Here is a 17,423-nt window from a genome sequence, read left to right as displayed (position 1 = left end):
AACTCCCTTAAACCTCCCACCAAGGACATATACAGTGCACCACTGCTGCCCCAAAAACGTCCTGCACGGAGCCTCTGGTGACAGAGAGAACATGTGTGTGCAGCGACCAGAGCAGAGAGTATGTAAAACATAGCAGTGCCGTGTGAGTTCAGTTTAAGCTCTTTGTCGGAGATTAAATGCTACAACTCCTCAAGACCCAACACAAGCTCCCATGTCTTGCTTGTCACCTGCTGATTAAAGTGAAGGGGGTTAGCCTCAAAGTTAGAGAGAGAAGTTAGCCTCCCACTGGAAACTGACCAGGCTCACTTAAGGTGGAGTGTTACGATGGATCATCAGCTATTCTCCTTGTAGTGGCAATCTGAGCTGCTCCTAAACAGATAATGGAGAAATGTCTGGCTGCTGAGTCTGCTGAGTTACTGAGTGGTTTCCCAGCTCAAATTTGTTTTGTGGCTTTTAGTATTGTTACTGTTATTTGGTGTTAAACTATTGTTTTCAGTTTGGTTTTATTTATTCTGTGAATTTGTTAATCATGTTTACAGTTAACACAAAATATACTTTATACAAAGTACAGTACTTTACACAAAGCCCCCCAGAGTCTTGGAACACCACTGTCCCCACTAGGGCTGCCTCCTAACAGTCGACTAAAAGTTAATTAACCAGAAAGGTCATTAGTCTGCAAGATTTCATTGGTCGCTTAGTCACAGGAAAACAAAAATGTGACCCTCTATTAGGAGCTGTGCCTTGTCAAAATAAATCAAAACCTATATGACTGGACCACGTGGGAATTTACTTTGAAAGGACAGACAGAGGAAGTGGCCACGCTCAGCGGTCAGACAGGAGTCACATTACAAACCAGTCACAGCCGACAGATATCTTTCCCCTCTTCTGTAAATATTCAGTCTGATAAACACATAAAAGTTGATCATTTTAGTGCAGGGCTACCAAGAGCTTTACATTTGTCCCAGGGACGATACGCCTACACACTTATAAACAGCGCCTGAAAGACAGTTAGCGCTGCACTGTGGTCAACCAAGAAAATTCTTAGTCGGGGCAGCCCTAGTTTACAGTAAACATAAAACAAACTTTATACAAAGTACAGTCCAAACTGTTAATAGTTTAAGTGTTGAATCAAAAAGTGGTTTTTCTAGTGTGTTGTATACGCAGAATTATTTTTCTATAGGGGCATGGGTGCATGCAGGAGGGGGTGGGGTTGGTGGGGAGGCCTTGATGGGCTTCTTTGCCTAAGGCCCCCCAGAGTCTTGCATCATAACTGTTCCTACCATCAATCTGCTAACCCTTTTATGATCCACACTGTTAACCTGGTTTTTGCATTGCACATATTGCACCTTAATGTTATTGCTATCTTGGACCTTTATATTTGCACTCTTGCCACTTTGTATTTCAACTGCTCCACAGCAATTTCCCCTTTAGGATCAATAAAGTTTTATCTTATAGTTATTGACAGCTGATAGTAAAGAGACAGAAGATGAGGGGAAAAAAGTAGAGTGAGGGTTATGACATCCAACAAAGGTCTACTGCTGAAATTGAACCTGACATATGGTTTGCATCTAGATGCGATTTAACCATTGGTCTACCAGGAGGTTTCAGTGTTACTGGATCCTACTGCAGATGTGTCCTCTTAGCACTGCTCACTTACTTTTCACTTACTTTTGTTGTAGCTGCATTTCGTATTTCATTCTGTTCTTGCCAAACACACCAGACCTTCAAAAAGGCATGTTTTACTCTTTTGTGTGTTTGCTTTGTTAATAGCAAAGCTTACATTTCATTTGACATGAGCTGATTTTCCCGGAATTCAACTGCTCTCTGCGGACTTGCGTTTTGTCGAGAGACACACTGTAAGGCACATCCCCAAATAATTTAATCACTCATTACCCTGCGAAATTTAATTCAACGGACTCAAATGAAATCCTATTGAATTAGACTGCGTCAAATCGAATGGAGCGGCCCTTGTAGATCCTCCTCAGCAGTGACAGTGTGGCGGCAGCGCTCGCTGTCTGGCCCAAAGACACGGCTATTTAAAACAACATTAGCAGGATGGTGATATTTCCTCCTCGTCTGCCCCTGAGCTACAGCATGACTTCAGCTCGAGTCAACCTTGTTTCCTCCCTGTCACATCCTGAAGAGAGAGCATTACTGACGGGGATGGAGCGGGTTTGACTCCAGCCTGTCAGCAACAGAGGGAGAGTCTGGTGCACACATACAGTATGTGTTTCTGTGTGTTATAGCAGGGAAAACTGCTGTGTGTGTATGTGTGTGTATGTGTGTGCTGGTGTTGAACAAGGCCAGTCGTAGCTGACAGCGTCTTTCAAGGGAAGAGAGAGAAGGAGGAGGAGGAGGAGGAGAGCTCTCTCATTTCTTTCTCTCTATCTGCTGGAGAAAATGTCAGCATGCATCAGTCTGTTTGGCTACTGGCACAAAATCCAGCCATACACCCACACACTCACACACACACGCACGCCAGGGAGGTAAGGGAGCTGCGAAGAAGGGAAGGCGAGAAGTGTCGCGTAAGGAGAGGGAAGGAGGGAGAAGAAAGAAGGAGGGAGGAGGAGGCCATCTGGTCCTCAGCGTTCACACTCACATTCACTAACTGGAGAAATGAGAGAATCGCCTCAGAGGAGAACTGTAGCCGGGAGTCTTGATCTCTTTCTGAAGGTCTGATGTTTCTTTTTACCAGCTGCTCACATTCACAGCAATAATCTTTAAGATAAAAACCTCAGGGTATTAATCTAACCTTGCAGTCCTCACAGACTCAAACGTTTTCTGTCTCTCTACCTTTTCCTCCTCCTCCTCCTTCCCTTTTTCCGTTCTCTTCTCAACTAACCCCCTCTTTTCTTTCACTGAGGTGGTGTCCTCCTTCCTCCTCACGTCTGCTGCCTTATCTTCCTCAGCTAATTTATTTAGACACACATTTTCTCTCAATGTCTTCTCCATCCTCGTCGTTACAATTCAGGCTCTTTGACCGTTACTGCTTTTATAACCTGTAATTTCTAACCCACCAATCTCAAGGCCACAACCTCTTTTACCCGCACTTAATAAGACCACAAGGACTTCAGCAGTCAGACACATTTCATAAAAGTCAAAAGTGGAAGTGAAGCAGTTTGAAATGTAATAACGAGTATATTATAGCACCCTTACTGGGCTAATGTAGGCGTTGGGGCAGAAACATTGTGTCGAAATTGGCTTAGCAGTGCTGCAGTTCAAGTCTTTGAGAGCTACTTTTTAATTGTAGCCCTCCATAAGCTCAATTAGAGTAATCTAAAATATTTATCATCAGACGAGAGTAAAGCAGCAAGCTGTAATGGTTTTCCATGGCCTGTGGGTAACTCATAATGAAGCATAAACCTGCGGTTCATGTGAAAATATCATTTTTTCCATGTGACAGGAGCAACAATGTTATAATTGGTGCCTATGGGCTGTTATAGGCTGCCAAATTACGACTGACATTGTGAATGGGGCCATTATTAACTTTGGATTATTGGAGGTTCACTGGACTCCATGAAAAGCCATGTTAAAAACAAGTAAGAAAACCTACTAAATCTACATTATAATGTGTGTAGTTACAGTTATGGTTGACTGGAAACACACACAAGACCCTGTTTTCACATTACCTGGTTTTGAATAAAGGTTTATACTTTTTCAATAAAATATAATAAATCAATAAACATGAAAGACATCTATAAGACATCTATAAAAATCAACATTTAGCATTTACCAGTCGATTGGTGTATTAACAACCATTATCAACACTACAATGAGCTGGTGGAGATACAGTACACTTAATTAGCTGCTAGTTCCCCTCTCAATGACCACTGTTCTCCTCTACAGAGACTATGAGTCACAGACACGCACAGACAGGATGAAGAGAGTGTGAATGCATCGAGACATTTATGTCTAGTCCTTGAATTTGAGACAACCCCTCTTTTTAAATGCAATTTCCTCTAAAACAAACATTTTGGGAACTGCCTGCCTCCCTCATTCCTCTATATATACACACAAACTTGTCAGTATTCATGCCACTGATTTTTGATTGCAAAAGCATCAAGTCTCAGCCTATAATTTCACTCACCCACTTTTCTATCTAAATTCTGCACCTGTAAGTACATAGCTATATATAAATCCATGTCCTCATGCAGAGAAACAAGCACTGTTGCTTTCCCACAACTGATTTGAGCTCTCACTCGTATTCACAACCTGTGTGTGTGTGTGTGTGTGTGTGTGTGTGTAATTTGGCTGCATCTATTTGAAACGCCCGTGTGTGTTCGAATGTATGGGTGTCATACTGTGTCGGGAGTTTGGTTTATTTTAGGCAGCAGTTGACAGTGGAGGAGCCCAATCAGTCTATAGAACTATAATTATCACGTCAGTTCCTCTCTGATACCACAGTACAGTGTAGGAGGGATACCACAGCCACAAAAACTATTACAGGCAGAGGTTGTATGTGTATATGTATATCAGGGATACATATGTGTGTTTCTATAGAAACCCTGGTGATACAGTGTATAGACTTTCAGATTTGAGGAAATGTTAAAAGAAAAGATCAATGTTTTTCAAAATAAAATAAAAAAAGCTGCGTGCATTAGAGTGTGGATACCCAACCCCAGAGCGACTGGACCAGGGGGCAACCTCTGGGGCTAAAAAAAAAAATGAAGCCAACAGGGAAGTGCCATAAACTGCAGTTCCTTAAATGGCCACTTGAGGCTGACTCCAGAAACAGCAAAAATGAACGTGTTTACAGCCTGGTACAAAAACTGTTTTAGTCTCTGATACAAACATTCATGACAATTACGGGGTGAATTTTTGTACAACTCACCCGCAGTGTTGGGTAAGAGTTACTTTAAAAGTAATCAAAGTATGTTACTGCATTACTTTTTAAAAAAAGTAACCAGTTACTTTACTGCGTTACTCCCTGAGTAAAGTAACTCAATTACTTTAAAAGTACTTCCAACGTTACTCCCTGAGAAAAGTAACTCAAGCACTTTTAAAGTACTTTTGAGTATTCTACATTTCCTTTTGGGCAATGGACCACAGGGCGCTAAGCCTACATTTTTTTGTCTCCAAAATTCAAGTTATGGACCACTTGCCCTTCACTGAGATCCTATTCTCCCATCACAGCCGTCACTTTGACCAGTAGAAACACACAACGACCTGCTGCCGTAGACAACTGTATGACAACACCCCAGCATTTTTAATATTTCCTCTAGGGATGTTACCACACAGAGTAAAAGGGGGAAATGATGGTGTGAAACAGCAGAGGCACTTTGTCAACCCGCTGAGTTAACGTTACTATCATTAGCATCAAGCTAGCAAACAATGGCACATCCTCACGGTCGGACATAAAGTAATAACATTAACAAATAGCGGCGGGGCTTTTACTCACCACAACTGCAGAGGCTCCCAGCTTCATTTGAAACAGACTACATTATAGACGGTCCGTTATTTATTAATCCCTCTGTGTGTTTATATATTTACTTTTTATCCGCTCTGTTGTCTTTGTAAAGTTAACATATCGCACTGTCATTTCAAACTCAACACTTGTTTCAAATTAAAAGCCTCTTCTAACCTCAGCTGAAAGAATCCCTCCATTTTCTAAATAGGCTTTTATTCTGAAACATTTGTCAGAACTTCCTGTGGAAGATACAGTAGCTTGACAGTACTTACGGCGCTTCAAATGTAGCTCCTGCCATCTGCTGACACTTTTAGGTGACTACAACAACATGTCGGCTGGCACATGAACACACACAGTGACTCAAATAATAGTGAAAGTAATAAAAACAGGACAAGAATAACCTGATGACATCACACACGCCGTGAAAGACGACTGGGGATAATTGGTGAGTACCAGCGTGTAGCGTGTACCAGGCATAATGCAAGCCCTGAGTCTGAAAAATGTCTGTCAGCGAGTCCTCCTCCACCTATTTAGGGGGTCTGCTCATTGGTCCGACATCCCATTGTTCCTACCATATTAAACCCATTGTTCCGAAGTCCTGTTGTTCCGAAATCATCATGATGCCCTGTGGTTAAGGTCTGGTTAGGTTTAGGCACAAAAACCACTTGGTTAGGGTTAGGAAAAGATCATGGTGTGGGTTAAAATGAAAAAAAAAAGTGGCAAACACATAAGCCGTGAGCCTGCTTCGCTTCAAGCCTTTCCCAGCTGACCCAGAGCCGGTCGCGGCGCATCATCAAGGCAGAAATACGCCTGCCGGAAGCCGTTCAGCACCGCGGAGAGTTCCCCACACAACCCGGACCCCAGAGTTAATAACAGGAGGTTATGGTGTTTCATTCTCTCCTCTCTATGACACTTGTATCTCAACCAGTAGCCTACTTTTGTTGCGTTGCTGATCCTCTATGGTACACAAATAGGGCCTACAGTATAGCCTAGTATAATCACATATCAGAACAATGGGATGTCGGAACAATGCTACGGCACCCCTATTTAGACTTGACCGTAGACAATGGCAGCATTTCTCCGACCACGTAGCGGGCCACAAGCTCTGTCAGACTGATAGGTTTAACGTTATCTCCGTTATTAGAACCAAACGACAGCCGTTGCTGTTTTGGAGCTGAAGGACCAGCGATATAAAAGTAACGGAAGTAATTGATGTCTTGTTTGAAAATATACTGAAGTATTTGATTACTCAAACAGCAAACTGACGCGTTAGGTTACTCATAACTGCAAAAAGTAATCAAAGTACTCTAACGTTACTTTGTCATACCCAAGTCTGCTCACCCGTTAACACTTTACTACTGCTTAAAGTTATGGACATTTAAAGGCAGGACAGCTTGAATGACGTGCTGTCTGCACTCTTATCCAAAAATCGTCACTTCTGGTTCCAAAAAACAAGATGGTGACAGCCAAAATACAGAATTTGAGGCCTCAAAATGGCATTCCACAAACCAGTGGGTAATATCACGGTAGCTATGTCCATTTTTTAATATGATCTGTGGACAGGACCCATGGGGCCGGGTTGGGTTTGGACAAATATTTACAAATTACGTTTGGGTTAGGATCAGCCTACTTGACATGCTGTTTCAAGTTCTGTTTTTAGAGAAAATAAAGTGTAAAAACAAATAAAAATGATGGACTTCCTGTCTGTGTTGGGCTGATTCTTGTTCAGTGCTGGGGGTTGTTATTTACGTGACAACGCATGAATGCAACACAAAAGCTATTTCAGCGGCAATCTAGCTAAGGATGGAGGATGTCAATTAAAATTTATCATCAGACAGTGTGTCGGACTTGGGTTGGTTTGGACATAAAAAACAGGTAAGGTCAGGCTTGATTACTACTCTTTTGGACTCGAACAGAAGTATATGGCCCATGCTTGTGCACGAGTGTGGTAATACTCACCATACCCTGGGCGGCGATGAGTGCAGCCAGGGTGCTTCTCCCTGAGGTGCCGGGGGTACAGAGTGAGAGACGGACCTCTTGTCCTCCCACCAGTGTTCGATCCATCTCTATCAGCACAGCCTCCGCCTGCTCCGCGCTCTCATACTCCACCACGCCAAAGCCTCGCACTGGGCTGCCCTCATCCTGAGCGAGCTGGAAGATAAAAAGACTGCTTTAAATGAGGGCTGGGAGGTGGGTTTTCAAAGTCCGACATCTCAGCACACAGTGAAATAATTGGTATTGACTCAGCCCCCCACATACTATATGTACGCAGTATACACACGATGTATTGTGGTTATTTTGTGCTTCAGGCTAAAACAAACTTCACTTATCGACCATTTTATTTAACCATTAAAGTTATTAATGCTTCTGTAGCAGCTTTGCTCCAAGAGAAGTTTAATTAAACCTCCCCTGTTTCATAGCTTAATTTTCTTTACCTCTGCAAGATCTGCAGTTTGATAGTATTCATTAGCTGCACCAGGATGTTTCCCCTATTCATCTTTTTGTAAAACAACAACAGCAAAAAGGCTGTGGGTTTAAATCTGCTGGCCAGCTGGGGCTTTTCTGTGTGGAGTATCCATGTTCTCCTCATGTCTGCTTGGCCTTTGGTTATCTCCCATAATCCAACAACATGTCCAACAGTCTCTAAACTGCCCTTAGGAGTGAATGTGATTGTGTGTGCCTGTGAGAATCTGCCGCCTGAAACCCCAAACAGGATAAGCAGTCTCAGATGCTGGATGGACACATGATCTGAAGAGCCTCACTGGAGATGTTGATGCTCAAGAGCAAGTGGGCCAAATGAAAGCTGTAACCACTGTGGATGGATACAGCAATAAGTATGAATGGGGATATCTGTTGCTGCCAGCAGTGAAGAAAAACGAACCAAACACAACATTACACACTGACGCCACTGTAACTCTGCCTCGTCTATGACGGATTTCTTCTTGTATGATTGATCTGACTTCTGATTAACTGACACTAATACCTAATACCTACTGCTCATTTTCTCCTTTCAGAATTCACCAGTTATCTGCATGAATAAAAAAAATGACACATCACCAGAGGCATTATCACCCAGAACTGTTTTAATGGAGTGACTGTGTTCTAGAGTAGGTTTTCTCTTCAATATGCAAGAGGAAATGTACTCACTGATAATTCTAATCATCTAATATGAGTCTGGTTCTGCTTAATAGAAGCTCTCCTCTTTTTTCTTTCGCCAGAGAGGGTGAAAATGCCTGGAAACATTACTTTCATTTATTCTATCTTTTAATAAATCATCGGGGGAAGCAAAGGAGGTCCCTGCAAACAGCCTCTTTTCTATTTCTGCATCGAGTTCATGGCCCCGACTAGGAATAGTAATACCATTTATCCAAAAAGTTGACTGGTAGGGTATTTTATATTTGGATTCAATGGCCAAAATACAATCTCCTCCAGAGCAGATCATCTATGCCGTTAAAGTTACCATGGTGATGTACTGTGAGACTACAAAGCCAGCAACAAGCCCAAAGTTGCAAGCTCACTTCTAATTCAGTCGCAGGCTAACAAATGCATTCATTAAATTCATGTAAACACGCCAACAGGAGCTTGCAGAGTTACAAGTGTACACACTTCTGCTTTTGAGTGTGTGTATGTATTTTTGTGTGTGTCTGTGTGACAGACAGTAACTGACAGATAAGTGAGTGTTGTGGCTGAGGTAAAAGAACTTGTCTCAGCTCCTTTTGTCAAAAAGGAGAGATAAAAAGATGACATGATGTAACAGATACATCCTCTTCTTGCTCTTCCTGCACTGCTTAAGGGAGCAACCATCCACACACACCAACACGCACCCACACACACACGTTCTGTATGTGTGTAAAGGCAAAATGTGGACTGATCTTATCCAAATAATATTAAAATCCTGCTACCAGTCTAATAGCTTTACCCAACAAACAACATGGACAGTTAATGGAATAATGTGATCACTTTTTTTTTTATTACTAGTCAATAAGCGGATCTCTCCAGGCCAGAAAGCACTGCTGACCCGTAACATTACTTCCGAAGATGATAGACTTTTCTGTCAAGGAGGTTCAGTCATTTCCAGTGTGTGAGGAGCAGCTAAATAATGCAGGCAGGCTAATAGCTTAAAGCTAATGGATGATATTGGATAATGACAACGGCTAAAAGCTAATGGCACATGGTTAAAACACACCATTTGACCCACTGCTGGTAGTGGCTGAATTCTAGCAAAATACTGAAAACACACAAGAGGATGAGTTGATTTATTCAGGATGTGTCCACTGTTTGAAACTGTTTTTGTATCTGATGCACAGACTAGGTCTACCTGAGCTATTTTTTACTTGTATATGTTTTTTTTTTGTAAATTACATTTGAAGTGATAAATTGTAGATCATGTGGGAGACACTGACTATGTTTATGTACAGAAATTATTCTGATGATTGCCCTTATTCTGTAAAAGACAATACTCCCACTAAGCTGTTTACATGTCTCATATAAGTCAACATTTAACTAATATTCCCGTTTACATGCAGCCCTCATATGAAGGCATACGACTTAGGTTTTATAACAGTGGTGGACTTCTTTCAGTTCTTCAACCACCTTGTTGAAAAGGTCGGTGTTTCCACATTTATGCTTATCCAAAAACCTGTTAATATGTAAATCTTTCTTAATGGTTACTGCACTAAAAAACCCCAAATGATATGTATACATGTTCATATGGTTAATGGACCTGCACTTGTATAGCACCTTTCAAGTCATTTGACCACTCAAAGCACTTTTTACATTACGAGTCACATTCATCCATTCACACACATTCATACACCGGTGGCCAAGGCTACCATACAAGGTGCCATCTGTTACTCCAATTTTTAACACACCCACACACCAATGGAACAGCCATCGGGAGCAATTTGGGGTTCAGTATCTAGCACAAGGATACTTTGACATGCAGACTGGAGGAGCCGGGGATCCAACTTACGATTGGAGGACGACCCGCTCTGCCTCTGAGCCTGCTCCTAAAATCTGAAAGCTAGCAACACATGCCTTAATCTTAAAATGCTAAATTTGGGCAAAAGGCCTAATTTGGAATATTTAAATGGAACATGCATGAACACTGTTTATGTGGCCCCCATTAAAGTCAGAGTATTGTCATACTCAAAATAATAGTGGAATATTGGTGTGCATGATAACATAGCCACTGAGTACTCAGAGGATAGTGACATAGGCAACTTGGCATGGTTACAGTACAGTATCCCAGCCGACGTCGGCAACTGTGCTCATGGTGGTCATAACAAGAAATGTCAGAGCTATGTTTGAGGTAATTTAGAACGTGCCTCTATTACCAAGAAGCATTGACAAGTCTGCAAAATATCCATAAATATCAAGTCAGGTTAAAGCAACAAATAGAGACAGAATGGTCGATTTATGTGGGCGAATTTGAAGCTCTATTACTATTTTATTTTTTGCAATCAAGGAGCATTTAACTGTCTTTATGTTATGGTACCCAGGACCTGTGTGGAAGTCCCTTTCCCACTGTATTTAACATGGATGCTTCATGCATACACTAGGGGTACAATGAACGATTATTTTCATTACAAACTGATCTATTGATAATTTTCTTGATTCATTGTTTGGTCTATAAAATATCAGAAAATATTGTCATTAAATTTCATGTTTTAACCAAGAGCCTGAAGCCCAAAGATATTCAGTTTCTTATCATAGAACACCAAGAAAACAACCAAATATTTATGTTTGAGACATAACAAGAACGCCCACCTAAGCACTAAGTTTCAGACGATATGTGACTGCAATTAAACATGACAAAAAATCATATAATCACACTTTCATGCAATATAATCATATCAGAAGTTTTCGCTGTACAAAATGGACAGATTACAAATCAGTGGGAGACAAATGTATTTGTACTTTCTCAGCCTGAGCGCTGATGCCTGTTACCATCAGCGCTCAATCAAGTGGCCCTCCACTTCCTCCCTCCCTCCCTCCCTCCTCTCATTCGTCTGCTGTTTCCTCCGGTCTGAACAGAGGATGGATGGATGGAGGGAACGAGGGAGGAAAATGGATGTATGTGTGGAGGAGTAGGTCGATAGGCTATTATCATCAGCATACATTAAGCTAACTGTATGGAAATGACCTGAACCACTCTACCACTTGAGAGATGTATAGATAGATGGATGGATGGATGGGTGGAGGACGGAGAGAGAGTGGGAGGGAGGAGAAGATGGCGAGAAAAAGGGGGGAGGAACGAGGAGCAAAGGAGAAAAACATCGGTGATTGATTCGGTGACGGACGAGTGAGGAGAGTGATGATATGAGCCAGAAAAGACGGGAGGGAAAACAAATAAAAAAACTTGCTAATCATTATTTTTGTGTGCGCACACAAAAAAATAAGACAGAGTAAAAGTGAGAAAAACTGAAAAACATACATTATATATCAAATTGGATTCAAATTGGATTGTGTGCAAATGGTATTCGAGCTACTATCAACTTTGTGTTGTCTGCATGCCTGAGTAATGATGTGGAGACTGAGTGAGACTCTGCTCAAACATTTCTGCAACTGCACTCACACTATAGATATTATTCAATCATTATTTAGATCTGTGCAATTATGTTAATTTAAAGTAGGCCTGTGTGTATTATATTTCAGCTGTTGTTCGGCTCTCTGTCTTGTCTTTGTGTGGATGTGCGGCCTCTAAAAATATTGTTGTTTTGCTGTCCGTCTTAGTCAGGCTGAAATCAGTAGCTGCTGCACCGAGTGAACAACTAACATCCACTGTTACCACAAAGTTGCTTTGACATTATCAACATGTATGGCAGCTAGAAAAGCAGTGAGCACATTCAGTCCCTCACACATGCAAGACAGGCAACACGTGACAATAAAAAAAATGAGAAATCAAAGATGTCTGTGATACCGCAGAGCTCGCCGATGTCTTTAACTTTTCATTGTAATGTCTGGCAGTCGCTCTGCCTTGTCCTCGAGGTACGATTTAGAAAAATTAAAGAGTAATTTACTGCATTAATTTGGTACTTCATCCTTCATCCTGTAAATTATCCTTGGTGTAAATCGAAAACAGATTGGCCCAGAGGAAATTCCTCTCCTGCAAAGTGTAATTACCCTACATCAGTCTAATTAACAGAATATGTTTTTCAGGCTTTGGTCAACAGGTAATAAAGCTGGAATAATAGACTAAACTAACCCATTGCAACATAAGGTCTGCAGTATTATTTGTAAATCACATCAAAATTTTCTGACATGATCCCTGTGGCTAACATCTAAAGTCAGCAGTATTCTTCTTTGTGTATAAATGTCAGACATTATTTTTGATATTTTCTAAACTGATATAATAAGATCTTCCCTGTCCACAGTGAATTAAACAATAATGATAATTATCTCGACATAATTTTCCTTTATAAAGATATATGTATAAATCCTTGATAGAACTGAACAACCCACACACCCGGATACACCCTAAATGCCAGTTGCCAGCAGCAATTAAACAGAGGAAGAAGAAGAAGAAGAAAAAAAAAAACAGTAGTAGAAAAGGACGAAGACGAGACCAGCCACCATGCTAATGCATACGGTAATGTTAAACTGTACAACAAAGTTCAACACGCTAATTCATTTATGTTTAGTATGATTGCTTTTTTTTTAAAGATATTTTTGAGGGGTGATTGCCTTTATTGACAGGACAGATAAAGCGTGCAGCAAAGGGGCTAAAATCAAGCCCGCAGCCGCCGCAGCAAGGACACCACCCCTGCACGTGGGGCGCCCGCTCCACCAGGTGAGCTAGTGGGTGCCCCAAGTATGATTGTTTTGACCATGGATGACAGCGTAGCAGTACTCCTTGATTGAACACACCAATAACATGAGTTACAGTAGCTGTTTGGGCAGTCTACTCATCTAATGCTAATGCTAAGTTAGCAAGTCAACGTAAATAACTTGAGGCTATTTCATTAGATTGATTCCACATAACATAACTAAATGTATTTCCTTGTCATGTCAAATTGATTTTCCTTGGCAATGAATGATTCACGCTACTTAACGTCATCAAAGTTCGTCTTTTGTTAATGTTTTGATTGAGAAATGGCAGAAATTACACACTATGGGTGTAAAACTTGAGATTTCCAAAATACCTTGACTGTTTGTACCAGAATTAACATTTCTTTGTCTATTTATTTTTATTAAATGACATTTTGATTGTAACTGTTTTGAATCTACCTCAGATTTATTAAATGTTTTGCTGTTTGTCAAGTGTTTTGTCATGTTCTGTCAATGAATAATAGGTTATACCAATATGAGCGGTATGGTTTCTTCAACTTTCACTCAGGAACAAAAAAAAAAAAAAAAATCAGCTTTTAAACTTAAGAGAAATAATAATTTCACATTTAACATGATATTTACCAACAGACCGATATGACCATTTTTATCACCCAGCCCTAATTTTACATGAGAATAAGATGTACGTACAAAGTAACAAATGCAACTGGTTGCATAATGTTGGATTATATAATCGCATTATTTTCTGACATGCTGGAAATTAAGGCATTTTGTTACATCACACTCTCTTGACTTGTACTGGAACATGACTTGCCATCCCTGATTTTGACAACATAATCAAACACCTCTGCCATATGAGTCAAGTCAAAGTGCAGTGACATACAAGAGGCACAGCATAATTAACAGCGGCTGACAACCCAATTTTTTGCTTGTTCAGTATGACAGCCTGCCACAGAAACACTTTACATAAAAACCCTAAATGCAAAGTTTCCTAGGGCTTTGCCATTAAAAAACATAAGGAACAAGTCACAACATGCTGCTTGTTGTTTTAAACTAAAGGCTGGGAAGAAAAAATAAAGTGCCAGTACAAATAACAGTACCCTTAAAAGTGATACCGTTACCAATAGATTACTTCATTTAATACCTTTTTTTTTGGTTTCATTCAATACTCATCACATGAATAGAGGCATTCAGTTGCACAAAATGCCACCAACACTTCTCCCATCCAAATGAGTTTTTACAGGAACACATTTTGGAAGTGTTAAAATGACTAAAATATTTATAAACTAACCAAACGAGCAATCAAATACACCATGTTCGACTTCTCCACAATGCAGGGATGTAGCTGCTGCAGTCATGGGCCAATCACACGTTGGGTGAAATCAAAGAACACTTGCTGTGATTGGCTGCAAGCAAGACAAACAAATGGTCTTTTTCATTTGGATCTGAGTACAAAAAGATTGAAAGCAGGTATATTTTTGATTGGAGAAGTTTCCATATTACTTGGCACCAATACTCATCCCGATATCCAACTCTTGTGGATCAGGAAATATTCTTGAGGATAACAAGTATCAACTTAACAAAAGGTAAATCTGATCAAACCTCTCAAATCATAAAAATCAAAATCGTATTTTCTTGATGTAACCTCAATTTAATTCATGTATTTTTGCATCAGATACCATACTGTATTAACAGATGCTCCTTCACCGACATAAAGAATTACCTTCAGCAAATATAATGGCTCAAAAGCAGAAACACACAAGTGAAGATGTTTCACCAAAGTCAAGGCTAGAGGGATGTTTAATCAAAGACTCTAGAAAAAATATTAGCTTTGTAATAAATGGTATTTTCCTGAATGCATTGTGTACAGTGCAGTAAGTCATTGTACATGTGTGTCTGTGTTTGTGTGAGAGTGCAGAACCCAAAGATGCTAAGCTAGCTATCAGTGTGTGTGACAGCTCTTGACCTCAAGTCGTGGTCTCCAGCCAAGAGATGCTGACTGAGACACCAGCAGGGCCAAGACTCTGTGTGTGTGCGTGCGTGTGCCTGTGTTTGTTTGTGTGTCTGACAGAGTTTAAACGGCCACATCAGCTGTCTGAACCGAGTGATGAGGTCATGACAGCCCTGTCATAGCTGTCTGCGACGAAAGGTACATGACCTGTCACAGTGACAAGTTTAACTGTAAAGATCTTTACGAAGAGAGTCGAGCAGACGATGTGTGAGTGTGCGTGTGTAGATGGAAGTGAGGAAGAGACTGAGTGGCTGAAAATGTGACTATTATTTAAAAAAAAAATCATTTAGAAGTGGGAGATCCTAGATACAATCAAGAAATCATGAGTCTTTGATTGGGTCATCTCACATTAAACAATTCTCCAGAATCAAACTTGAAATTCACCAAACAAGTGTTTGTGGTAGTTTTTCATCTTCTTTGTGCGCAGCATAAGATGTCATTAAACATGACATCCGTCTAAGATTTATTCTTTCCTTGAACAAAACTTGAAAACGCTGCAGGTTCCACCAAAGCGGGGCAATAATTGTGTCAAGCATCTTAAGATTGTTCTTGGAAAGACTTTAATTAGCTCTGCAACAGTGAGTGCTGATGATTGTGAGGAACATGTTTGTTTTTATATTCAAAATTAGATTTCTTGTTTGCAGCTTCTGAATACACAATGTAACTGCAAAATAAAGCTCATTATATGATGTTTCTCCCCATTACAGCCTCTTTGGTTCATTTTGAAAAGAACTAATTTGTTGGGTGGTTTATCCATTTTTAAACAATCCTTACATTCATTTGTTTTTTTCATAGTCCTCCTATATCTATATGTATCCAGATTTATCGCTGTGTCTTCAATTTAGCTGACATCTTTGTTTCTTAGCTGCTGTAATGCCTTTTGACTGTGCTTGTCAATGAAAACCTGTCGCCAGCACCTGAACATTATTGCTATGATGGCTGTTCTGCTACCTGTTCCTCCTTTTATTCGCTGACAGGCATTACATGAAATGACTTAGAAGTCCTGCACAGCACCAGGTGTTAAAAACAGCAAATGTCAAGCACAGATTGTATAGTAAGAACTGCATACTGTCCTCAGATTAATAAATACTACTTCCAAGAGTAAAATAAACATTTCAGCACTACTTTAATCCCTTTCCACTGACAATTTATCGGCATCTAAATAACACCCACAGTGCAGTTCATTACGTGGCATCTTTAAGACCTTGTTTATGTTTTTTGTAACGGCTGTATCATGATATCAAATGAAATAATCAAAGACAGACATATGAGGGGTGTCGTCTACTATACGTCTGCTCTATGTCATTGTACTAACAAATGTTATGGACAATCGTATGTAGCCAAATACAAGTAACTGTCTGGGATGGGCGATATAGGGATTATACTCAATGTATTGTGGCTTGTTCCACATGAGATGTATAAAATTACTATATGGTGAACATCCAATATAAACTGTCAAGTCATTTTCAAGCTACCGGCATGAGACTCGCTTGATGTTTCTATTCTATTCGCTTTCTCCCTCTCACAGGCAACCATACAACCATGATAAGTCACACACACTCCCCCACCCATCCAGAACCCCCCCCCCTCTCCTGACCAATACTGCAAGCAGGAGAGGCGAATGTTTCTGCATCTGAAGGGCTCCAGACCACAACCATTTAGACGCATTTTGCAACCATGGAGCACCAGTGCAACTTGCAAATACAACTAATATATGGAGAGCTGTTGTTTCCAACTCAGAGTGAATTAATTTCCATGTTTAACTGTGATGCAATGACAGCTTAACTTCTAGTGAGTTTAATGACAGTGTGAGCAGTCGAACAGTTTGTTTTTGTATCTGCAGGGCTCAAGTCCACGACTAATTAGTCAAATTTTGTGACCATGGAGCACCAGTGCAGCTTGCAAATGTAACTAATATATGAAGTTGTGAGCTGTTAATTCGCTTCCAGCTCACAGTGAATAAATCCTCATGTTTAACTGTGAAGTTAGTTTAACTTTTAATAAGTTTAATGAGGCTTGTGTTTTTGTACCTGCAGGACTCAAGGTCGCAATTATCTAGCCAAATTTTGCCACCATGGAGCACCACTGTGATTTGCAAATATTATTAATATATGAACTGGAGAGCTGTTACTTTGTTTCCAGCTTACAGTGAATCAATCCTGATGTGTAATGGCACTGAGGATTATGGGACAAGTGTTAAGACAACTGTTGCACAGA

The 17,423-nt window shown here is 40.5% G+C and overlaps 1 protein-coding gene across 1 annotated transcript in view; it reads right to left on the bottom strand.

Moving 5' to 3' along the window:
* Positions 1–17,423, bottom strand: part of raver2 (ribonucleoprotein, PTB-binding 2) — a 135,679-nt gene that overhangs the window by 31,889 nt on the left and 86,367 nt on the right. Inside the window, exon 7 of the mRNA XM_049589052.1 lies at positions 7,367–7,558. Within this exon, the coding sequence (XP_049445009.1) occupies positions 7,367–7,558 (192 nt within the window). The remainder of the gene's footprint in view (positions 1–7,366; positions 7,559–17,423) is intronic.

Source organism: Epinephelus fuscoguttatus, linkage group LG10 (genome assembly GCF_011397635.1).
Source record: "Epinephelus fuscoguttatus linkage group LG10, E.fuscoguttatus.final_Chr_v1".
In the NCBI taxonomy this organism is placed as follows: Eukaryota; Metazoa; Chordata; class Actinopteri; order Perciformes; family Serranidae; genus Epinephelus; species Epinephelus fuscoguttatus.
The sequence above is the reverse complement of the archived record's forward strand: the minus strand, read 5'-3'. Positions and strand labels throughout refer to the sequence as shown.